The sequence below is a fragment of the Coregonus lavaretus genome, assembly GCF_964263955.1.
Source record: "Coregonus lavaretus genome assembly, chromosome: 22".
NCBI lineage: Eukaryota > Metazoa > Chordata > Actinopteri > Salmoniformes > Salmonidae > Coregonus > Coregonus lavaretus.
The window spans coordinates 38303124-38329489 of record NC_140009.1 but is presented as its reverse complement, the minus strand read 5'-3'; the positions used below and the strand labels follow the sequence as shown (position 1 = coordinate 38329489).

Sequence of the window (26366 nt, the reverse complement as noted above, 5' to 3'; positions counted from 1 at the left end):
GTACATTATATATAGTATGCAGTATGATTACGACACAGTATGCAGTTTAAGTAAGTAGCAGACAAGCCAGATTTCGGGCACGGCCATGAACTGTTACCACAGAGACGTTTACTGTTACCACAGAGACGTGGACTGTTACCACAGAGACGTGGACTGTTACCACAGAGATGTGGACTGTTACCACAGAGACGTGGACTGTTACCACAGAGACGTGGACTGTTACCACAGAGACGTGGACTGTTACCACAGAGACATGGACTGTTACCACAGAGACATGTTGTGGGACCATAGAGACCTGGACTGTTACCGTAAAGATATGGTCTGTTAAGAGTCATGGACTGTTACCATAGAGACATGGACCGTTACTACGGAGACATGGACTGTTACCATATAGATATTGCCTGTTACCACAGAGACATGGACTGTTACCACGTAGATATTGACTGTTACCATATGGACATGGACTGTTACCATAGAGACATGGACTGTTATCATAGTGACATGTTACACCTGCACCACAGCAGGTACATCACAGCATGTACTACATAGCAGGTTACCATTGAGACGCTCTGTACAACCGTACTGTAAGCCTAGATGTACCATAGTACTGTTCCACTGGCTCACTGGTTGTTTTCCTGCAGGAAGAAGAAGACCATGAAGCTGTCCAGGGCTCTGTCAGACCTGGTCAAATACACCAAGTCAGTGGGCGTCTCTGACATAGAGACACAAGGTGAGCAGGGAGAACAAACCCTACTGGAGACTGCTTTACTATACTGATACTGACCCCAGAGACAGTAGTAGGAATAGAGAAGAGTGGCGTGTATCTGTTTTTAAAGTGTTGACAGTCCATTTCAGACAAAGGAGTCTTTCTTTTTGTGTGTTGATTTGTTTTATCCCCAAGCCAAAATAAAGGATTTAGTTGTCTGTGTGTCACTTATGTTTGTGTGCCCGTGTGTCTTAAGTTTGTGAACTGTGTGTGTGTCTTCCAGCCGCCAGCTCCAGTTGGCAGGTGTCTTCTCTGAGCGAGACCAAGGCCCACCAGATCATGCAGCAGAAAGCCGCCACCTTCATCCACTTCAACCAGCGGCAGCTCTCACGCATCTACCCCTCCTCCTACCGTGTGGACTCTTCCAACTTCAACCCACAGCCCTTCTGGAACGCTGGATGCCATCTGGGTACAGGGGGGGGGGGGGGTTCCATTTCCAAATAAAAACCTTGTTTGATAATGTCGAGCTGGATTGAATTCTCCATCCTGTTGAATTCTCCAATGGCTGCTCACACGGACAGAATATGGTTCCATTAGCCCCCAAATTAAAATGTACTAAAATGTTTTGGTTTGTGTGATTTTCAGTGGCGTTGAACTACCAGTCGGAGGGGAGAGTGCTCCAGCTGAACCGAGCCAAGTTCAACAGCAACGGCAACTGTGGTTACATCCTGAAGCCGGCCTGCATGTGTGAAGGTGGGCAGCAGCATCCTCCCATTGATTTCATAGCAAAACAAGTACAGGGTCATATTCACAAGGGCACACCGTAGCAAAACAAGTTTAGGTTGTCCCTTCCTGTTTCAGTTTGTTTTCTTTCATTTGGTGCTGCGTGAGTACCACCCAGGTATCTAACAGAGTAAAGAGTAATAGGGTTTTTGTTCTCAGTCCCTCCTGTAGGTGTCTTTAACCCTATGATGGAGGACCCATTGCCGGGGCAGATGAAGAAACAACTGGTGCTGAAGATCATCAGCGGGCAGCAGCTGCCCAAGCCCAAAGACTCAATGCTGGGGGACAGAGGAGAGGTGATGATTTATTTTTTACTCATTATTTTAGATACAGATTTCAAATGTATGCCGAAAATCCATCCTCCAAATGACCTTTTTATCGATTTCATTTGAGGAAGAACATATTTTTGGGCCAAGATTACACAGAAGGTCCCTATTACTAATACTGCTACTACATTGGCTGTTTTGGTGACACCTCTTAACTTCTGTCTGTCTGTCTGTGGGTCAGATTATTGACCCCTTTGTGGAGGTGGAGATCATTGGTCTGCCAGTGGACTGCTGTAAGGAACAAACCAGGGTGGTGGACGACAATGGTGAGTAAAAAGATGGCTAAATGTGTATTGCACCCGCTACTTATCCTTTAGGTTGGGTTAAGTCGGGTGTTTCGTTTTTTTTGTTTGCACTTGTCTAGACGTGTGTTTGTGTCATGGATAATTGATGAGGTTGGCACCGAAGCAGTGCACTTACAGCACCACTGGGTCTCCACACACACACGCACACACACACACACACACACACAACCCTGAATTATTCATGACTGCTGAGCCAGCGCTCTAACTCGTCTCTCTCTATATCTCTCACTTCCTCTCTCCTGCTCTTTTTCGCTATCCATATCTCTCCCACTCTCTGCCCATCTCAATCTGTGTCTTTCTCTACCTCCCTCTTTATCTCCCTCCCGCTTTCTCTACCTCCCTCTTTATCTCCCTCCCTCTTTCTCTACCTCCCTCTTTCTCTACCTCCCTCTTCATCTCCCTCCCTCTTTCTCTACCTCCCTCTTTCTCTCTCTGTCTATTTCTATATTTTCTCTCACCCTTTACTTCTTCCCCACACCTTCTCTTGCTTCATCCCTCTCCCTCCCCCTCTCCCTTCCCCTCTCCTCTCCCTCCCCCTCTCCCTTCCCCTCTCTCCTCCCTCTCTCCTGTCCTACCTCCTTCTCTCTTTCCTCTCCTCTACAGGCTTTAACCCCATGTGGGAGGAGACGCTGGTGTTCACGCTGCACATGCCCGAGCTGGCGCTTGTCCGTTTCCTAGTGTGGGACCACGACCCTATCGGCCAGGACTTCATTGGCCAGCGCACCATCGCCTTCAACAGCATGATACCAGGTACCTACCTACATCCTCCTCCTCCTCCACTCCAGCAAACCCCCAACAGCTACTATACTGGGGGCAAGTGGTGGCCTTCAGACACTCAGCTGGCCTATTGTGTTAGCATAGGCTATGTGTGTTATGTGTTCGTTATGCTGAATGCTGATTGGCTGAAAAAACCGTGGTATGAGAAAACAATACTTGTTACTGTTCTAATTATTTTGGTAACCAGTTTATAATAGCAGCAAGGCACCTCGGGGGTTTGTGGTATATGGCCAAAATACCTCGGCTAATGGCTGTACCCAGGCACTCAACGTTGCGTAGTGAATAAGAACAGCCCTTAGCCATGGTAGGCACTTAACCCTAATTGCTCCTGTAAGTCGCTCTGGATAAGAGCGTCTGCTAAATGACAAAAATGTAAATGAAAATGTATATTGGCCATATACCACACCTCCTCGGGCCTTATTGCTTAAGTATATGCTATAGTGTATAGTTGTTAGTAGTTTGTGTACTAGTGTAATGGTTTGTACTATACTGATCATTATATGTGTTAGTTGTTATATGTGTTAGTTTGTACTATACTGTAGTTGATATAGTTGTTAGTAGTTTGTTGGTTCAGGAAAGTTGGTGAGGAGGGGGATTATTTAAGATACTCTTTGTAGAGGTAGGGTTTCAGGTGCTTTCAGAAGATGGGCAGGGACTCTTCTGTTCTAGCTTCAGGGGGAAGCTGGTTCCACCATTGGGGTGCCTGGACAGGGAAGAGCTTAGACTGGGATGAGTGGGAGCTGCCTTCCCGTAGGGGTGGGAGGGCCAAGAGACCCGAGGTGGCAGAACGGTGTGCTCGGGTTGGGGTGTAGGGTTTGAGCATAGCCTGAAGTTAGGGAGGGGAAGTTCCTCTTGCTGCTCCTTAGGCAAGCACCATTGTTTTGTAGTGGATGTGAGCTTCGACTGGAAGCCATTGGAGTGTGCGAAGGAGCGGAGTGACATGGGGGGAACTTGAGCAGGTTGAAAACCAGGCGGGCTGCAGCGTTCTGGATAAGTTGCATGGGTTTGATGGCACAAGTGGGGAGCCCAGCCAACAGCGAGTTGCAGTAGTCCAGACGGGAGATGACAAGTGCCTGGATTAGGACCTGTGCCGCTTCCTGTTGTAGAGCATGAACCTGCAGGAGCGATTCACTGCTTTGATGTTTGCAGAGAACGACAGGGTGTTGTCCAGGGTCACACCATGGTTCTTTGCATTCTGGGAGGGTGACACTGTGGAGTTGTCAACTGTGATGGAGAGGTCTTTGAGCAGGCAGGCCTTCCTCGGGAGGAAGAGCAGCTCCGTCTTGTTGAGGTTGAGCTTGAGGTGGTGGGCCGACATCCAAGCTAAGGTATCTGCCAGGCACGCAGAGATGCGTGTCGCCACCTCTGTGTCAGAAGGGGGGAGGAGAAAAGTAGTTGAGTGTCATCTGCATAGCAATGATAGGAGAGACCATGTGAGGATGTGACGGAGCCGAGTGACTTGGTGTATAGAGAGAAGAGGAGAGTGCCTAGAACCGAGCCCTGGGGACACCAGTAGTGAGAGTACGTGGTGCAGACACAGATCCTCTCCACGTCACCTGGTAGGAGTGGCCTGCCAGGTAGGATGCAATTGAAGAGTGTACAGATCCTGAGACGCCCAGCCCTGAGAGGGTGGAGAGGAAGAGCTGATGGTTCACTGTGTCGAAAGCAGCGGATAGAACAGAGGAGAGAGAGTCAGCTTTGGCAGTGCGGAGAGCCTCCGTGACACAGAGAAGAGCAGTCTCGGTTGAGTGACCTGTCTTGAAGCCTGACTGGTTAGGGTCAAGAAGATCGTTCTGAGATAACGAGAGAGTTGATCAGAGACAGCACGCTTATATGTTTTGGAAAGAAAATAAACAAGGGATACAGGTCTATAGTTTTTGACATCAGACGAATCGAGTGTTGGTTTCTTGAGGAGGGGAGCGAATCGGGCCATTTTGAAGTCAGCGGGGAATACAGTATTTAAGGTAACACTTTACTTGACACCCAGCGTCATAACACGTTTTGGCACGTCATAACCATGTCATAACAGCTGACATAACTTGTCATAACCTGTTATAATATGGTTATGACACATATATTTAGACCTGTTGTAGTTATTTTATGGCTGATTATGACACCTACATAAAGAGTGTAAAAACCTACCACGGTAGTTCTTTTATGGTTGGTTATGATACCTATATAAGAGTGTCAAAACGCCACAAAAGGCAAAACATTCCATTAACCTACGTGTCAACAGTATGTATATGTTATATCTATTTATTTTTTATTGACCATATTAAATTATCATTGTAATTGCGCACATATTGATGTCAGACATGCACCTACCCCAATGCTCTGTTGCTGATGACTGGGATGAATGAAGGAACAGATTTCAGGAGCAGGACAAGACACCCTCTTTTCGACTGATGACTGATAAACTACATGACCAAAAGTACAGTGGGGAGAACAAGTGTTTGATACACTGCCGATTTTGCAGGTTTTCCTACTTACAAAGCATGTAGAGGTCTGTAATTTTTATCATAGGTACACTTCAACTGTGAGAGATGAAATCTAAAACAAAAATCCAGAAAATCACATTTTATGATTTTTAAGTAATTAATTTGCATTTTATTGCATGACATATGTATTTGATCACCTACCAACCAGTAAGAATTCCGGCTCTCACAGACCTGTTCGTTTTTCTTTAAGAAGCCCTCCTGTTCTCCACTCATTACCTGTATTAACTGAACCTGTTTGAACTCGTTACCTGTATAAAAGACACCTGTCCACACACTCAATCAAACAGACTCCAACCTCTCCACAATGGCCAAGACCAGAGTGCTGTGTAAGGACATCAGGGATACAATTCTAGACCTGCACAAGGCTGGGATGGGCTACAGGACAATAGGCAAGCAGCTTGGTGAGAAGGCAACAACTGTTGGCGCAATTATTAGAAAATGGAAGAAGTTCAAGATGACGGTCAAGCACCCTCGGTCTGGGGCTTCATGCAAGATCTCACCTTGTGGGGCATCAATGTTCATGAGGAAGGTGAGGGATCAGCCCAGAACTACACGGCAGGACCTGGTCAATGACCTGAAGAGAGCTGGGACCACAGTCTCAAAGAAAACCATTAGTAACACACTACGCCGTCATGGATTAAAATCCTGCAGCACACACAAGGTCCCCCTGCTCAAGCCAGTGCATGTCCAGGCCCGTCTGAAGTTTGCCAATGACCATCTGGATGAGCCAGAGGAGGAATGGGAGAAAGTCATGTGGTCTGATGAGACAAAAATATAGCTTTTTGGTCTAAACTCCACTCGCCGTGTTTGGAGGAAGAAGAAGGATGAGTACAACCCCAAGAACACCATCCCAACCGTGAAGCATGGAGGTGGAAACATCATTCTTTGGGGATGCTTTTCTGCAAAGGGGACAGGACGACTTCACCGTATTGAGGGGAGGATGGATAGGCCCATGTATCGCGAGATCTTGGCCAACAACCTCCTTCCCTCAGTAAGAGCCTTGAAGATGGGTCGTGGCTGGGTCTTCCAGCATGACAACAACCCGAAACACACAGCCAGGGCAACTAAGGAGTGGCTCCGTAAGAAGCATCTCAATGTCCTGGAGTGGCCTAGCCAGTCTCCAGACCTGAACCCAATAGAACATCTTTGGAGGGAGCTGAAAGTCCGTATTGCCCAGCGACAGCCCCGAAACCTGAAGGATCTGGAGAAGGTCTGTATGGAGGAGTGGGCCAAAATCCCTGCTGCAGTGTGTGCAAACCTGGAGAAGACCTACAGGAAATGTATGATCTCTGTAATTGCAAACAAAGTTTACTGTACCAAATATAAAGTTCTGCTCTTCTGATGTATCAAATAATTATGTCATGCAATAAAATGCAAATTAATTACTTAAAAATCATACAATGTGATTTTCTGGATTTTTGTTTTAGATTCCATCTCTCACAGTTGAAGTGTACCTATGATAAAAATTACAGACCTCTACATGCTTTGTAAGTAGGAAAACCTGCAAAATTGGCAGTGTATCAAATACTTGTTCTCCCCACTGTATGTGGACACGTGCTCGTCGAACATCTCATTCCAAAATCATGGGCATTAATATGGAGTTGGTCCCCTCTTTGCTTCTATAACAGCCTCCACTCTTCTTGGAAGGCTTTCCACTAGATGTTGGAACATTGCTGCGGGGACTTGCTTCCATTCAGCCACAAGAGCATTAGTGATGTCGGGCACTGATGTTGGGCGATTAGGCCTGGCTCGCAGTCGGCGTTCCAATTCATCCCAAAGGTGTTTGATGGGGTTGAGGTCAGGGCTCTGTGCAGGCCAGTCAAGTTCTTCCACACCGATCTCGACAAACCATTTCTCTACGGAACTCGCTTTGTGCACAGGGGCATTGTCATGCTGAAACAGGAAAGGGCCTTCCCCAAACTGTTGCCACAAAGTTGGAAGCACAGAATAATCTAGAATGTAATTGTATGCTGTAGCGTTAAGATTTCCCTTCACTGGAACCAAGTGGCCTAGTCCGAACCATGAAAAACAGCCCCAGACCATTATTCCTCCTCCACCAAACTTTACAGTTGGCTCTATGCATTCGGGCAGGTAGCGTTCTCCTGGCATCCGCCAAACCCAGATTCATCCATCGGACTGCCAGATGGTGAAGCGTGATTCATCACTCCAGAGAACGCATTTCCACTGTTCCGGAGTCAAATAGCAGCGAGCTTTACACCACTCCAGCCAACGCTTGGCATTGCGCATGGTGATCTTAGGCTTGTCTGCGGCTGTTTGGCCATGGAAACCCATTTCATGAAGCTCCCGACGAACAGTTATTGTGCTGACGTTGCTTCCAGAGACAGTTTAGAACTCGGTAGTGAGTGTTGCAACCGAGGACAGACGATTTTTACGCGCTACGCGCTTCAGCACTCGGCGGTCCCGTTCTGTGAGCTTGTGTGGCCTACCACTTCGCGGCTGAGCCGTTGTTGCTCCTAGACATTTCCACTTCACAATAACAGAACTTACAGTTGATTGGGGCAGCTCTAGCAGGGCAGAAATTTGAGAAACTGACTTGTTGGAAAGGTGGCATCCTATGACGGTGCCACGTTGAAAGTCACTGAGCTCTTCAGTAAGGCCATTCTACTGCCAATGTTTGTCTATGGAGATTACATGGCTGTGTGCTCGATTTTATACACCTGTCAGCATCGGGTGTGGCTGAAATAGCCGAATCCACTAATTTGAAGTGGTATCCACATACTTTTGTATATATAGTGTATAAGGGCCTGTATGTGATGGGCATATTTACATTGACATTTTAGTCATTTAGCAGACGCTCTTATCCAGAGCGACTCACAGTTAGTGAGTGCATACATTTTCATACTGCCCCCCCGTGGGAATCGAACCCACAACCCTGGTGTTGCAAACGCCATGCTCAACCAACTGAGCTACAAATCTGGCTTATGATTATGATGGTCATAATGTTTCTTGACAGTGTCATCAAGTGTATTTTCTTAGTCCAAGTAAAGTGGCACAGGATGGTTATAATGCTTAATTTGAATAAATGTGATGACCATATTATGGCAGGTTATGACAAGTTATGTCAGCTGTTATGACATATTATGACATGGTTATGACCGTGTCATAACTTGTAATGACACCGGGTGCCAAGTAAAGTGTTACCGTATTGAAATACTCAGTGTGACATGGGACAGCAGCGTTGGCTGTGTGTGTGTGTTTGTGCGTGTGTTTGTGAGTATGAGGTGTGTGTGTGTGTGTTCTAATAGTGCGTCCTGAGATACGGAACATTGCGCTCTTTCCTTGTCGCCGGGCTCATTGTCATCATGTCTTTGTTTTTTTTAGGTTTTCGTCACGTGTATTTGGAAGGTATGGAGGAGGCTTCCATCTTTGTTCATGTGTCTGTACATGACATCACTGGTAAGGTAGGTACTAAGGGAGGTACTAGGCCTTTTGTTTTGTAATGAGGGTTTGTCCTTAGTAATGGACAACATTAACAGTTCTTCTCTTAATCATTTAACATTGGGCTTCTAAATAAGATTCCTGTCAAAACACTATTTAGCTCCAAATACTTTTCAACACATTATTTTAGATATAATTGAAATTACTCCCCCCCCCCCTAGTCATCAATAGATGGTGGTTATTGAAGGGAAAAATATGTCCATTATTATGCAGATGAAGGGTTGGAAATAAATATCATAATTGAAAAATGTATTCAATTAGGAGCTCTCGCTAATTGCCCCGGTTGCAGCTCAATCGATAAGAATGAATCTGAGAGATGGCTAATTAAGTATTTAAGGCATTAAAGTGTCATTAGCAGCAGCCAACCACAGCCCAGACAGCCCACCAGTGTCATCAGTTGAGTGGCAACAGCTGCGAACGCCTGACAATTGGGACGTTGAAATGTGACAGATATAGTAGAATTTCCTCAATGGTGTTTATTTTATTGTTTTTAAGCCAGATGATACTCTTCCTGTATCCATGCAGAGATACACAATTGTATATCTTCTATTAGAAATGTTGTGTTTTTTTATTACTTAGTCAAGTCACTCTGAATTGATGTACAGTTGATTTTTGATAAATCTTAACGGCTTGGAACGGACTTGGAAATGTCGTGACATCTTGCACTAAACCAGAACATTATCAGAAGCCGTTAAAAAGGATGGGATTCATTTAATACACTACCGGTCAAAAGTTTTAGAACACCTACTCATTCAAGGATTTGTCTTTATTTTTACTATTTTATACATTGTAGAATAATAGTTAAGACATCAAAACTATGGCTCAGTTGAAGGAAAATAATATTACTTTTAAAAATTAACTTTTAAGAAGGCACACCTGTTAATTGAAATGCATTCCAGGTGACTACCTCATGAAGCTGGTTGAGAGAATGCCAAGAGTGTGCAAAGCTGTCATCAAGGCAAAGGGTGGCTATTTGAAGAATATACAATATATTTTGTTTTGTTTAACACTTTTTTGGTTACTACATGATTCCATATGTGTTATTTCATAGTTTTGATGTCTTCACTATTATTCTACAATGTAGAAAATAGTAAACATAAATAAAAACCCTTGAATGAGTAGGTGTTCTAAAACTTTTCACCAGTAGTGTAGGTATTGCAAATTGTAAGCATATGGTACTTCAGTTTGCACTTATCCAGAGTTCGTTATCAGGAGTCAGTCAACACGTTGGATCAAATTAAACAATTTACTATCAACAGGAGAACCGGATTTTCCATAGTCTGGCTATGCCTATCTCCTACTGTCATTCTTTGTTTATTTCTATACTGCATTTTATTGTCTTCAGTCATACTGTAAATTACCACACAGTTGTTCATATCTCTTCCTGTTTCTAGATCTCCCCTGTCAACTGTGACTGTATGTGCATCTGCTGTACTCTCCCTTCTCCCTCCCTCTCTCTCGCTCCCTCCCTCTGTCCCCTCCTCTCTGATCTCTCTCTCCTCTCTCTTTGTGATTTCAGTGGACCCCTCTTTGTCCAAACGCCGCTTTTAGAGGCAGGAAATTGTTAGAAGCCCTGAAGGTGCCACTCAGAACCCAGGTGTAGTGGGATCCAATCAGCACACTGCATGCACCACATGCCCCTCCCCTGCCACCCCAGTGATTCTGCCCCCGTAAAGCCAACTGCGTCCACCCGTAGAGGCCAACTCATGCTGACCATGAGTTGCGAACATGCCAGCATCCTCCATCAACCCAAAGTAGATCCAATGTCACTAACCTGCGCCGGGGGGAGGGAGGGAGAGAGAGACAGAAAGGGAGCGAGAGACAGAAAAGGGGGAGAGAGTGACAAAAACAGGGGACCAGTGGCCTGCTAAGTGGACAGTGACAATGTATTTTTCTGGACAGTATTTTCCCCTTACTCAGGAGATTCTCAGTATGACGCACTGCAGGGGTATACCGTTCCTGCCTTTTGAGGACACTGTCCCCTGTGTCGGCTTGATTTAGTCCTGGCCTTGTCATCATATTACCTAGAGGTGGGAAAACAGTTCCCATGCATGGCGAAAGGGGAGGGTACCCAATCACTGCTGTGTAGAGCAGAGCTCTTTCCCCATGCTTTTGAATGCACCGCTAACAGCTGCAATCTATTTCCACTAGAATTGCTGCCTTAATGCTAGTCATGAGATTCTTGATGTTGCTAAATAACCAGCTAACAAATAAAAAAACGGTCGGAGGAAAGACAGCACCCTAGGCAAGTCGAAAAACAGTTAAAACACACAAAAAACGGTCACTTTAACAGTAACTTGGCCTAACATCCAAAAGAGCATACAGGGCAAGGAAACATTCCCTAGATAAGAACCCTTGAGAGGAACCAGACTCCGATTTCAAATGTGTTCTGGATAATGTCTGCTGTCGGGTGTGTTCAGTCTGCCATCACCTTTCTGTCCATAACATGTAGACAAAATGTATCAGGCCCTTGGTGTTCATGCTATTGTGATTTTTACTTTAGTCGGTCTGCATCATGTGTACTGTAATGCCTGGGTACTCAGTCAGTCTGGTTGTAATTCCACTTGGATCTACTTCATGGTTTATGAAATGACATTGGGTTGCTGCACATCATGTGCTGAAAGGCAAACATTTTTCAATGAACACATATCCACACACAGTGTAACAGCAGATAGCCCACTGTGATTTAGATCAGTGGCCGTCAAATTGTGTCATCACCGTCACGTCCCCCTGTCAGGGTGTTCATTGATCAATCACACTGTCCCCCCATTGTCACCTCCATCGTAACCTCTCACCCCCACACTGTACATGTGGACACAGTATGTGTCCGTCCCCACACTGCTGTTTCACATTACACTGGTGACCTTGGTTGTTGTTACGAAGCCGGATCAAAATGATAGGTCTTTGGAGATGGCCGCTGGTTAATTTTTGTCACCTGTTGTCTGGGTTGAGTGTTAGGCCTATCTGCTTCCTCTAACTTACTAATATATTTGTGATGCTCAACATATGTCACGTTTTGTTCAGGGAGCTTACCAGCATTATAACCCTCATGAAAATACAGCATATACAGTGCATTTTTGTTGTTGTTGTTTTGGCTCTCTACTCTAGCACTTTGGATTTGAAATGATACAATGCTATGCTATTTATGCCTCGAAATTAATTTTCTTATTTACAATTCATTCATGATTATCCATAATCATTTTAGCATCCACATTAATGTAGAAGTATTTAGAAACATATTATATTCGTATTTACAATTAAAGTGACTCCAAAATGACAAAATACATTATTTACCACTCATTTGTACTGAAACACAACCAAAACAAACTGCAAATTCATTTTTAGAGTCACAAGCTTGATGTAGTCATTGCGTGCTAGGAATATGGGACCAAATACTAAACTTTTGACTACTTTAATACACATATGTGATTTTGTCCAACTACTTTTGGTTCCATAAAATGGGGTGACTACGTACAAAAAGTGTTGTAATATCTAAACGGTTCACCCGATATGGATGTAAATACCCTCAAATTAAAGCTAGTTTGCACTTTAACCTCATAGTCATTGAATAATTTCAAAGTGCTGGAGTACAGAGCCAAAACAACAAAACATGTGTCACAAATACAGTATGCACTGTATACATGTTTAACAATATACATGCAAATATATAAGCATTTTCATAGCAGTGAATAAGCATGGATAACTTGACACTTGTGCTTTTGGCAGCAGACAGCAGACACTGCTATTGTAACAGAGATTGCTTTCCAATATGAATACAGATGCCTGCAACACAAGGTGTTGGCATGGGTTTGAATTGAAAAAAACATAATTATGATGTGGTGGTGTGACATTCTATCAAACAAATACTGATAGAATGTGTGGTCATCAATACATTCGGACAAGGCAAGCCAACGCTATCCAATCGTACTGTATATAGTTATCATAGTGGAACTTGTTCTACAGAACTAATTGTCGTGTGGTCAGGAATCCAGTGGCTGCATCTGAAATGGCTTCCTATTCCCTATATTGTGCATTACTTTTGGCCAGAGCCCATGAGGCCCTGGCAAAAGATTGTGCACTATATAGGGAATAGGGTACCATTTCAGACATAGCCAGTGTTAGTGTCAATATTGTATGTTGGAGCATGTTTAACTATTAATATACCCTCATTCAACATCTAGTAATGCAAATGCAATGACACCAAAGTCATTAAACTAGGTATAAAGATACAGAAAGTCAGTACTGTATGTTCTGGTGAATGCTTACTGTGAACCAGTTCATGACGGTTGTTTTCTTTTGTCTCATCTCTTCTTCTCAGGGCAAGGTGGCCAGCGGCATAAAAGGGCTGTTTCACAGAAACCCAAAGCAGGCTTCTCTCGACAGCCATGTTGCTGCACAGCTCAGCCGTAAGCACCCATTCGGCGCCCACCTGCTGCGCCGCACGGCCAGCGCGCCCACCAAGGGTGAGCCCAAGGTCAAGAAGGGCTTCCCAGAGATCGCCATCGACACCAAAGAGTACAGCTCAGAAGGCGCCAGCGAGGACCGAGAGTCAGGGGACAGGGATCTCAGCGCCTCCTCCCTGCCCCCGCCGCTCCACCAGCGCAACGGAGACGTCACGGACACAGCTGCTCCCGCCACGCCACGCCAGGGCACCAACGGGCACCACGGCACCAATGGGGCTTTCAACCCCGACGAGGGCAAAGGTAAGGGCTCGCCTCGCTTCCTCCGATACCCCATGAGTGAGCCTCTCAAGCGGGTCAATCGGCTGCGCTGCCACGACCCCCTGAATGAGAAACCGGGAGTATTTGCCCGCATGGCCCTCAACAGCAGTGGCAGGATTGGGGTGTCCTCCAACTGCATGAACTGTGTAATTAGCTCCAAAGAAAGCCCAGAGATGGAGAGGAAGTTCAAGGATGAGGAGAAATGGGGAGAGAGGCCTGAGAAAGCCGCCTGCTGCTCCACTCTTTCCAAGCAGGTTCAACCCGAGTCAATGCCCAAACCGCAGGTCCTGGCCGCAGCCCATCTTGATGAGCCCCAAGCCCAGACCAAGCCCATAGTTGAGGCCCTGCCCCTACTTCAGCCCCAGGCTTTCTTCCGGCCTATCCCCTTCCCCAGGTCCCGGGCCAAAGCCAGACAAACTCTGGGCACCCGACACACTGAGGCTCGTCCTGACCCCTCTGAGTGGAACGCCCGCTCCTGCAGCGTGCCCCGCAGGTGCTTCCTCACCCCTGCCACCACCCTGGTGCCCATGCTCACCCCTGACTGCCGGAGCAGCATGCGCTGGCAGTGCGTCCCGCCGCCCAACTACGGCAGCGCATGCGGCCCAACTAAGGCCCCTCGCGCTACCGTCGCCAGTGCCGACTGCGACAGCTTGTCGCTCAGCGACCGTTGCAGCAGCTGCGAGAGCCTGTGCAGCCTTGAGCTGGCCCCTATGCTGCCCCCAAGAGAGGTCCTTGACAGCCGCAGGCGCGCTGTGGGCACCTTGCAGCGTGAGATGAACCTCCTCTTCGCTCAGAAGATGGAGGAGCTGCGCAGTAAATCGCCCATGTTCTTCGCCGGTAAGGTGGAGCAGCCATTGCAGTGCCCACTGTAGTACCCATAGAGAAGCCGTAGAGGCACCTATAGCAGTCCCTGACAGCTGCCATAGTGGCCATAGTGAGCCCATTGTGTAGTGCTGATCCCCTAGTTGTAAGCCCTGTGCTGTGAGCAGTCCCCCAAGAGGGCCCACCCTTCGGCAAGCCAATATCTATGGGCTTGTAGTTCCCTGGGTGTTCTATAGTCCAGAACCGAGGTCCCCTCGCCAATCAAAATCTCCTTTTTGTCTAGACCTCCAGTTCTTTCACCAATCAAAAGTTCCCTTTAGGCTTTCCCTGACCAATCAAAATCTCCTTTAGTTCATTAGCACCAAAATCCCCACTAAATACCCATTGTGACTAAATTGATGAACTCGATGACACTGAAAGGCAGTGCATAATTGTACTAATGTTTAGCATACAATGTGTTAATTTTCTTATTTCTTTGTCTGACAAAAACATGCTCTGTGTCCAACAGATGAAAGAACAACTGGTAAGTGAAGGACCTGTAACTAGGGTTGCAAAGGGAGGGTATATTACTGGAGGCTTTCGAAGTTTAAGTATCTTTGAAGGATTTTATGTATATCTATTACAAGACATCTAGTGGTCCTTTTCAGGTACTTCACAGGTGTCTGTAATTATCTCTGGCCTCTGGCCTCATCCCATGTAAAATATATACTGAACAAAAATATAAACGCAACATGTAAATTGTTGGTCCCATGTTTCATGAGCTGAAATAAAAGGTCCCAGAAATGTTCAAAACGCACAACAAGCTTATTTCTCTTTTTGTGCACACATTTGTTTACATCCCTGTTAGTGAGCATTTCTCCTTTGCCAAGATAATCCATCCACCTGACAGGTGTGGCATATCAAGAAGCTGATTAAACAGCATGATCATTACACAGGTGCACCTTGTGCTGGGGACAATAAAAGGCCACTGTAAAATGTGCAGTTTTGGCACACAACAGTTTTGTCTCAAGTTTTGAGGGAGCGTGCAATTGGCATGCTGACTGCAGGAATGTCCACCAGACCACATGTAACCACGCCAGGCCAGGACCTCCACATCCGGCTTCTTTCCCTGCGGGATCGTCTGAGACCAGCCACTGGACAGCTGATGAAACTGTGGGTTTGCACAACCAAAGAATTTGTCAGAAACCATCTCAGGGAAGCTCATCTGCGTGCTCGTCGTCCTCACCAGGGTCTTGACCTGACTGTACCGGGCAGATGGCAGACGTATGGCGTCGTGTGGGCGATCGGTTTGCTGATGTCAACGTTGTGAACAGAGTGTACCATGGTGGCCGGGGGGTTATTGTATGGACAAGCATAAGCTACGGACAACGAACACAATTGCATTTTATAGAATGCAATCTGAATGCACAGAGATACCGTGACGAGATCCTGAGGCCCATTGTTGTGCCATTCATCCACCGCTATCACCTCATGTTTCAGCATGATAATGCACGGCCCCATGTTGTAAGGATCTGTACAGAATTCCTGGAAGCTGAAAATGTCTCAGTTCTTCCATGGCCTGCATACTCACCAGACATGTCACCCATTGAGCATGTTTGGGATGCTCTGGATTGACGTGTACAACAGCGTGTTCCAGTTCCCGCCAATATCCAGTAACTTCGCACAGCCATTGAAGAAGACTGGGACAACATTTCACAGGCCACAATCAGCCTGATCAACTCTATGCAAAGGAGATATGTAGCGCTGCATGAGGCAAATGGTGGTCACACCAGATACTGACTGGTTTTCTGATCCAAGCCGCTACCAGGTAACTGTGACCAACAGATGCATATCTGTATTCCCAGTCATGTGAAATTCATAGATTAGATCCTCATTTATTTATTTAATTTGACTGATTTCCTTAAATCTTTGAAATTGTTGCATGTTGCATTTATATTTTTGTTCAGTGTATGAAATTATTAAATGAGATTTTTAAAATATATATATTGACAAAGCTGTAACAATTGTCCTAAATATAAACCATCAACACACTTTTATTTATTTTACTATGTATAGTGCATTCGGAAGGTTTTCAGACCCCTTGACTTTTTCCACATTTTGGTACGTTACAGCCTTATTCTAAAATTGATTAAATTGTTTTTTTCCCTCATCAATCTACACACAATACCCCATAATGACAAAGCAAAAACAGGTTTTTAAATTTTGGGGCAAATTTATAACAAAACAACAACTGAAATATCACATTTACATAAGTATTCAGACCCTTTACTCAGTACTTTGTTGAAGCACCTTTGGCGGTGATTACAGCCTTGAGTCTTCTTGGGTATGACACTACAAGCTTGGCACACCTGTATTTGGGGAGTTTTTCCCATTCTATTCTGCAGATCCTCTCAAGCTCTGTCAGGTTGGATGGGGAGTGTCACTGCACAGCTATTTTCAGGTCTCTCCAGAGATGTTCGATCGGGTTCAAGTCGGGCTCTGGCTGGGCCACTCAAGGACATTCAGAGACTTGTCCCAAAGCCACTCCTGCGTTGTCTTGGCTGTGTGCTTAGGGTCGTTGTCCTGTAGGAAGGTGAACCTTCGCCCCAGTCTGAGGTCCTGAGCGCTCTGGAGCAGGTTTTCATCAAGGATCTCTCTGTACTTTGCTCCGTGCAGAATTTCTTTGTCAACTGTGAGACCTTTATATAGACAGGTGTGCCTTTCCAAATCATGTCCAATCAATTGAATTTACCACAAGTGGACTCCAATCAAGTTGTAGAAACATCTGAAGGATGATCAATGGAAACAGGACGCACTTGAGTCTCATAGCAAAGGGTCTGAATACTTATGTAAATATTGTTTTAATTTGTATTTCTAAAAAAATTGCACAAATTTATAAAAACCTGTTTCTGCTTTGTTATTATCGGGTATGGTGTGTAGATTGATGAGGGGAAAAAATTATTTAATCCATTTTAGAATAAGGCTGTAACGTAACAAAATGTGGAAAAAGTGAAGGGGTCTGAATACTTTCCGAATGCACTGTAAATATGTGTTGTCAATGTTTTGGAGTCAAACTGATGGCATTTGTGAAAAAAGTCAATAGTTGAAAGAGTTGCCGAGTTAATTGAAAATAATGCCATTGTTGATTTAGATGGTTTTTCATTAATTAGGCTATTTGCTCTTGAACTAAGGTCTATCTACTAGAAACTTATGGACAATATGGAAACAGATATAAAAATTGAATACTGTATATGAATATATTTTTTTGTTTGTTATTGAAGTATAAATTACCAAAGTTCCGATACTTTGCCATATATTTTCTGTTAGTTACCAAAATTACCGAACATTCCAGTAACTTTAGTAAATTACCAGTAGCTTTGCAACCATACCTGTAACTGGTGTGAAATGGCGACGCAAAAAACAGAGCTCAATTCACCATCATTCTATGGAATGTACACCACCTTGTTTGACTGCAGAAAGGCTCCATTTCACTCTTGAACTCAAACCTCCTTGGTAACACTGAACAGATAACATCCCCCAGCAATGAAAGAGCCAAACCATTTTGCAAAAGGTCGAAGGAATTGTCCATAGAGCTCCGAGACAGGATTGTGTCAAGGCACAGATCTGGGGAAGGGTACCAAAAAATGTCTGCAGCATTGAAGGTCCCGAAGAACACAGTGGTCTCTATCATTCTTAAACGGAAGAAGTTTGGAACCACCAAGACTCTTCCTAGATCTGGCCTGCCGGCCAAACTGAGCAATCTGGGGAGAAGGGCCTTGGTCAGGGAGGTGACCAAGAACCCAAGGGTCACTCTGACAGAGCTCCAGAGTTTGTCTGTGGAGATGGGAGAACCTTCCAGAAGGACAACCATCTCTGCAGCACTACATCAATCAGGCCTTTATGGTAGAGTGGCCAGATGGAATCCGCTTGTCAGTAAAAGGCACATGGCAGCCCGCTTGGAGTTTGCCAAAAGGCACCTAAAGACTCTCAGACCATGAGAAACAAGATTCTCTGGTCTGATGAAACCAAGATTGAATTCTTTGGCCTGAATGCCAAGTGTCACGTCTGGAGGAAACCTGGCACCATCCCTACGGTGAATTATGGTGGTGGCAGCATCATGCTGTGGGGATGTTTTTCAGAGGCAGGGATTGGGAAACTAGTCAGGATCGAGGGAAAGATGAACGGAGCAAAGTACAGAGAGATCCTTGATGAAAACCTGCTCCAAAGCGCTCAGGACCTCAGATTGGGGCGAAGGTTCACCTTCCAACAGGACAACGACCCTATGTACATAGCCAAGGCAACGCAGGAGTGGCTTCGGGACAAGTCTCTGAATGTCCTTGAGTGGCCCAGCCAGAGCCCGGACTTGAACCCGATCGAACATCTCTAGAGAGACCTGAAAATAGCTGTGCAGCGACGCTCCCCATCCAACCTGACAGAGCTTGAGAGGATCTGCCTAGAAGAATGGGAGAAACTCCCCAGTTACAGGTGTGCCAAGCTTGTAGCGTCATACCCAAGAAGACTCGAGGCTGTAATCGCTTGCAAAGGTGCTTCAACAAAGTACTGAGTAAAGGGTCTGAATACTTATGTAAATATGATATTTCATTTTTTATTTCTAATACGTTTGCAAAATTTCTAAAAGCCTGTTTTTGCTTTGTCATTATGGGGTATTATGTGTAGATTGATGAGGGGGGAGAAACAATTTAATCCATTTTAGAATAAGGCTGTAACATAACAATGTGGAAAAAGTCAAGGGGTCTACTGAATACTTTCCGAATGACCTTGAGGAGCCCTTCACCCCCTGATCCCCAGTCCACAACATGATGAACACCAGCTGTCCTCTCTCCCCTTCTAAGTATCTCCCACTCACTGCATTACATCAGAGGGAATCACGAGTTGTTCCTTTTGGGGGAAAAGAGGGTTGGGGTGGGATTTGTGTTTATCCCTTTGGGTCTCAGATTTATGTTGCAATGAAGAATGTTTGCCATAAATTTAACACAACACCCTATTACTCCGCAGAGAATATATCACACGTTTTCTCTTCAACCGTTAAACCCTGCTTGAGCAGCTGTCCTTGACAGTTTTATTTTTTATCTTATTTCATCAGCTGTTACGAAATCAGCAGCTACTCTTCCTGGGATCCACACTTTCCAACGGCTCTCTTGTGTTATGGTGTGCTCTATGTTCACAACACAGTATAATATATAAGGACAAACTATCAACTTCACAATATCACGTTTATAAACTATTTAAAACCATGTCTACAATAGATAGTCCCTTGTCAGTGGACTATCTATCTATTGTAGACATGGTTTTAATAGTTTATAAATGTGATATTGTGAAGTTGATAGTTTGTCCTTATAAATTAGTAGTATTCTGTTATTCTGATAAATTGTCTTATCAACTTGCTCAAATGACTGTGCATTCGGGAAGTATTCAGACCCCTTCCCTTTTTCCACATTTTGTTATGTTACAACCTTATTCTAAAATGGTTTAAATACATGTTTTACTCATCAATCCACACACCATACCACATAATGACAAAGCGAAAACAGGTTTTTAGAATTTTTTGCAAATTGTATACAAATAAAAAACAGAAATACCTTATTTACATAAATATTCAGATCCTTTGCAATGAGACTCTAAATTGAGCTCAGGTGCGTCCTGTTTCCATTGATCATCCTTGAGATGTTTCTAAAACTTGATTGGAGTCCACCTGTGGTAAATTCAATTGATTGGACATGATTTGGAAAGGCACACACCTGTCTATATAAGGTCCCACAGTTGACAGTGCATGTCAGAGCAAAAACCAAGCCATGAGGTTGACAGTGCATGTCAGAGCAAAAACCAAGCCATGAGGTCGAAGGAATTGTCAGTAGAGCTCCGAGCCAGGATTGTGTCGAGGCACAGATCTGGGGAAGGGTACCAAAAAATGTCTGCAACGTTGAAGGTTCCCAAGAACACAGTGGCCTGCATCATTCTTAAACTGAAGAAGTTTGGAACCACCAAGAACCTTCCTAGAGCTGGCCGCCCGGCCAAACTGAGCAATCGGGGGAGAAGGGCCTTGGTCAGGGAGGTTACCAAGAACCCAAGGGTCACTCTGACAGAGCTCCAGAGTTTGTCTGTGGAGATGGGAGAACCTTCCAGAAGGACAACCATCTCTGCAGCACTACATCAATCAGGCCTTTATGGTAGAGTGGCCAGATGGAATGTGCTTCAACAAAGTACTGAGTAAAGGGTCTGAATACTTATGTAAATGTGATATTTCAGTTTATTTTATTATTGTATTTTTTAAATATAAAAACCTGTTATTGTGTATAGATTAATGAGGGAAAACAACTATTTAATCTATTTTTAGAACAAAGCTGTAACGTAACAAAATATGGAAAACGTCAAGGGGTCTGAATACTTTCCGAATGCACTGTATGCTCTCTTGCTTAAGCGCTCTCTTCTCCTCTGCACTGTCCTCCCTCTCTTATTTCCTATTTTTCTCCAGTTGTGCTAAACTCCTCTTTGTTCTGTCCCTCATGCACGCTCTCTCTGTTCGTAGTGCAGAATTGAGGGGATGACCAAAGCCAGGTAAAGAGAACCCTTGAATGTCTGCACGCTCACCAACTGTTTTCTGCTCACTCACTGTGCCTTGCATGTCTTCATAATCCTCCTTCAATCCCTTCACTCACTCACACTGCCCCGTTTGCACCGTGTCGTGTTTAAGGGCAGGGTCGTATTCACTAGGCACCAAACTACTAGTGGTGGCTAAAGTTAGCTGAAGTATGTAATGGCTGTACCATGGATTATAGTTTTTCCTGGCCCATAGACTACTTTCAGGGTGAGGAACCATCTAACATCAAGCTGTAAAATAGTTAACTACACCTTTAATGGAATTACATGTCATCAACAGGTTGAGCTATGGACATAGATTTCACGAGAATGACTTGGGAGTATTTAACTGTGTTTGGTGCATATGGATGTGGACACATGGAGTCTCACTGTGTGAATGATCATCCTAATTACAACTACACTGCTGGTGATTCCCATTCCATCGTTGTCATATTGTTCTTTTTTCAGGTCAAAACCATCCTGGTCATCAGTGTATGCACGCAATTCATCATGTTGAATATTCATCATTTAGGCATCTATCCATCAATGGCCCATCTATTGCATATGTTGACAAACCTCAGAGGTGCCTTATTGCTATTATAAACCGGTTACCAACATAAATATAAGTAGATTTGCGTCATACCTGTGGTATATTGTCTGATATACCACAGCTTTCAGCCAATCAGCATCCAGATGCCAAACTACCCAGTTTATAATCTTGTATATGGGTAATTCTACAGAAGTAGAAATTGGGGGTAGAAAATAAATACAATTGTATCCTATTTTTCCCAAAATATCAGCACACATATCTTCGAGCATATGTCAGGTAGACATATACTACTCACACACTTGCATATTTGTATTGCATATTTGAAATATTTACCTGAATTCCTTACCACCCCACTACATTTATCACTACCAAAACATAGTAGTGATCATTTTGATTAACCTTCTATTACAGATAAAAAATAAAACTAATTACCAGTAGAGCACAGTACAGTAGAGCACAGTACAGTAGAGCACAGTACAGCAGAGCACAGTACAGCAGAGCACAGTACAGCAGAGCACAGTAGAGTAGAGCACAGTACAGCAGAGCACAGTACAGCAGAGCACAGTACAGCAGAGCACAGTAGAGTACAGTACAGTACAGCAGAGGACAGTAGAGTACAGTACAATAGAGTACAATAGACCAAGACCACTAAATCAAGAGTCCATGGGCCCCTTCTTCAATTGTAAGAAACTCAAGTAGAGTAAGCTTGGGTACAGTACAGTATAGCACATTATAGACGTCTATCTTTTGGCCAAATAGATGTCAATGTTTGGGCTCTTGGAGGGTTGGAGCCCCCCTCCTGGCGATGCATCTCAATACTCTACATTATTTCCTGAAGTGTGCACTTGTCCACTACCCACATGGTGGTCCTCTGTAGCTCCGTTGATAGAGCATGGTGCATGCAACTTTAAAATGGAGATAGTCTCAATGGCACTGCCTGTGCTGTCACCATAATGGCACAGATAAAGATGAGACCTCTATATATCTCTATAGTGTCAATTGTTTCGGTTGTGAGCGTTTTTGTTTGGACAATTTTGACTTATTTGGGACTTTAAAGAATCCCCATAGCTAACATATGGCTGGATAGCTTTCATTTGGACATATGTACATCCCAGAAAACATATATGTCAGTCCTAAAACCGTACTTTACATATTTCTTGATATATTAGATGTTTTGTAGGGACAATAATCAAAAACACATGAATATTTACCAACTTTCTCACTCATTTTCTCACCATGGTGCCATGCTGGTGAGGGGTGAAATCCCATCACCTGATGATATTTGTAGGTGTGTGGCTTTAGGCACATTCATTCTACAGTCTTTTAATGTGTGTGTTTTGGTAGTGACATCAAAAGGTGGGACAGCATTTTTAGTTTTTTACATAAAAATAAATAAATAAATACTAATTAGATTAATATCTTTCAATGTAATAATATAACTCAAGATGTTCTATTAAAATTATAGTGTTTACAAATATTACAATCATTAATTGCTTTATTTTCATACATGAAGTTTAGGAGTCAGGGTTTGGGACAGCCACCTCTCAATAGAAATGACTTTATACTATATCAATTTAACAATGTGTTTGTTATTGCCTTGGATTGAATTATATCATATCATGGTGTATATAAATGTCCTAAGTTTGGAGATGTAACTGTTTATTTTAAATAGTTTTTTTGGGGTGGGACTGCAATTTGCACCACTTCTGTAGAATCAACCATATACTGTATGCATCATAAGGCTCACATAACGATACTATAAGCATGCTACTTGTAGTAACCATTTTGACTGCTGATAACAAATGTCGTCCTGTAGTTACTGATCTGGTTCTTCTCTTCTCCCTCTCCAGACCATTCCACAGGGCAGAGACCAGCTCCCCCTCTTCCACTGTTCAGGCCAATTGCTGAAGAACTGGGTGACAGACATCTCACTCGCTCCGCTTCCACTCCAGCAGACCACTCATCAACACGTCACTCCCCACCTCCACCCCTCCCTCCAGCCACAGCAATAACCACTACCACTCCATCCCCTGCTTCTAAGAGTGAGGCGGACAGTCCCGTAAACGGTAGGGGGAAGGAGGGTCCCGTCAAGGGAAGGGGGGACAGCAAAATACCCCCTGTCCTTCACAGGACCACCTCAGCCCCCGTCGTACCCGTCCCGGGGGAGAGACCGGACCCCAAAGACCTGACCCCCTCACAGTCCAGCAGAGACCACCGGCTCAACAACGGCACCTCGTCACCCATGGAGCACACTCCAAGCCGAATGGAAGCACTGTATACTCCGACAGACCACACAAAGGAGGATGCCGAGCGCAAGACTGAGACAAGGGCAGAGTCTCCTGCTCTTCTCGCCGACCCCTCTATCTCCAGCCCTCAGAAAGTCCAGGCCCTGAGAGCGATGTTCGGCGGCAGCCCGTCGCGCACGCCCATCAGAAGGACCAAAAGCAAGGGCTACGTGCGGTCGGCGGCTGGGGAGCAGCAGCAGTCGTCTGCTGTGCCGGAGGTGTGCACGGACGCCACCCTGAACGACCGGCTGTGGAGCAAGCTGGAGCCCGAGCCGGGCAGCCACAGAGACAGCGTGTCCTCGTCCTCCAGTATCTCGTCCAACGACACCGTCATTGATCTGTCCCTGCCCAACCTGGCCAGGAAGAGCCTCACCTGCCTGAGCAGCGGGCCCTCCCCATCCGACAGCACCTTCCAGGACCCACCCTCCTGGGTCACCCGGCCACGCTTGGCCATCACCTCTTTTGACACAATACGGGTCAGCAAGAGCAAGTCCAACCCCAACCTCTGGCAGGGCCACCTGGGGGAGCCAGAGGACGAGCTGCAGCCCAGACCCCTCGGAGCCCCCAGGGAGCCTCCAGTGGACTCACCCAGCAGAATCACCCAGAGGAGGCACACCTGGAGCCGCCTCTATATGGAGGGACTGAAGCAGTCCTCCTCCCCAGCCAAGAAGCCCTCTGCAGCAGCAGTCCTTGCTGCTGCTGCCGCCAGCCCCCTGGATACCGGAGCCTCTATGTCCAAGAGCTTGGGGGACTTGACCTCGGACGACATCGCTTGCAACTTTGACAGCAAGTACCGCAGCATCAGCCGCAGCTTCATCGTCAGGCCCTCTAGGAACGATCCTCGACGAGGTCCCCAGAGGCCCCGGCCGCCCAGCGACCTGATGGAGCAGCTGAGGAGGCTGACGGACGTGGAGCCCCTGACGGCACGCGACTTCGCCAACCAGGCACAGCAGGATCCCCCGGAGGAGGCTCAGGAGGAACCCCCGCTACGGAGAATGTCCTCCCGGAGTCAGAGCAGGGTGCGCTACATCGCCAACAGGGCCAAGGAGGCCCAGGAAAGGAAGAGGCTGCAAGGTCTCAACCAGCCCCACCTAGCCGCCGCTAACGCTAGCATTTTCGGTGGCGGTAGCCCTATTGAAGAGCGGGGTAACCCGGAGGGGGCGTGCTGCGTAGCCCAGAGCCCCTGCGCTAGCTTGGACCTGTTGAGCCAGCTCAGCCCCCCAGGGCCGCCCCCCAACAGACAGTCCCAGACACAGTCCCAGACCTCCCCGAACTCTGACAACAGCGAGGTCTTTTTCATGCTCAAGCTCTAAGAATCAGACTAGTTTTGGACCGGACCGTGAGAGACACTGAAGCGAAACTCATTTAGAATTCCATCCAGCGTTCTAGGAAGGGGAAAATGTCATTTATAAAGAAAGGGAATTCTGTATATCTTGACAGGATGTGTTTTTAAATGTGTTTAATCAAGCACTGAATAATGCTACTTCTTCCAGAAACTTACAGGTACAGTCACAAGCACAGTTGATAAGCCAAGCTGATCACAAAGGATGTACAAGTCATTTTTCCTACAAAGTGACCACACACACACAAATAATAGAAACAGCGGTGAGCTGTCTTATGAAAGCATCCTTTACCAATATAGTCATTTGTTTGCACCAAATGAGGAATGGTGGAATGTAATTGGAAAAACAAACCTCGACAATAGTTTTTATATGCTTGACTGTTCAGTGACTTCCATGCTTTGAGTATTCATTGTGAGTTGAGCTGATCCCAAAGTAGCAATAGACAACCATTAGTGGAGTTTTAGAGAGTCTGATTAGAAAACCTTTTTTAAACTTGAAATTGAATAATATATACTGTACTTTTAAATTTAAGATTGAATAATAAACTGTGTTAACTCATGATATATCACCAGTAGCCCAGCCATGTGCTAGCAATATTTTAAAAACAGCTATTAGTGGATTATATTGCAGATAATGTGATTGATGGGTTTTCTTAAAGGTTGTTGTTTAGGCAAGGGCCCCTGCAGACTCTTTACTAAAAACAACACAAGAAGTAAATGACAACAACAACAAAATCCAAAACAAGTCTTTTTAACCCAACTTTTTTTTATTCTGTGCGTACAGTGAAGTGTGATTTGAGTGAGCTGCCAAGGATTTGGCAAGTTCTCCCATACAGGTTATTTTTATTTTAGACAACACAGAGTATGTTGTTGTTTTTTTTACCATGTTACCCATTTTTTATTTGACTGCATGTCTTTTAAACACAGTATCGTATGTCTCATATTTTATTATACAAAAAACGTTATATGGGACCTGATATTTCGACTTTCCTTGCTCAGTGTTCAGGCTGTTGAATGATGTGATTGGTCACACTCTCATTGTAGAGACTCAACCAGATAGGAGTGACCCTGTTTCCACGCGCGTTTGTAGTGTACCATTTGTACTGCCATGCCAGTTCTCTGCAACCTTTTAGGAACCATAATTATTGAAGTAAAACCCAGATGTCATTATGAACTGAATAAATATCTCTACTGTATATTACACAAGCTTATAGAT

General features: G+C 45.0%; 1 protein-coding gene across 1 annotated transcript in view; it reads left to right on the top strand.

The window, feature by feature from the left end:
• The window catches only part of LOC311149867 (1-phosphatidylinositol 4,5-bisphosphate phosphodiesterase eta-2-like), an 87956-nt gene extending 61602 nt beyond the window's left edge, over positions 1-26354 (top strand). The window contains exons 14-22 of the mRNA XM_084187107.1: positions 642-730; positions 990-1175; positions 1352-1459; positions 1649-1785; positions 1997-2081; positions 2724-2870; positions 8738-8817; positions 13173-13557; positions 23374-26354. Coding sequence (XP_084043233.1) covers positions 642-730; positions 990-1175; positions 1352-1459; positions 1649-1785; positions 1997-2081; positions 2724-2870; positions 8738-8817; positions 13173-13557; positions 23374-25121 — 2965 coding nt within the window. The 3' untranslated portion in view covers positions 25122-26354. The remainder of the gene's footprint in view (positions 1-641; positions 731-989; positions 1176-1351; positions 1460-1648; positions 1786-1996; positions 2082-2723; positions 2871-8737; positions 8818-13172; positions 13558-23373) is intronic.
• The last annotated feature ends 12 nt before the right edge of the window (positions 26355-26366 follow it).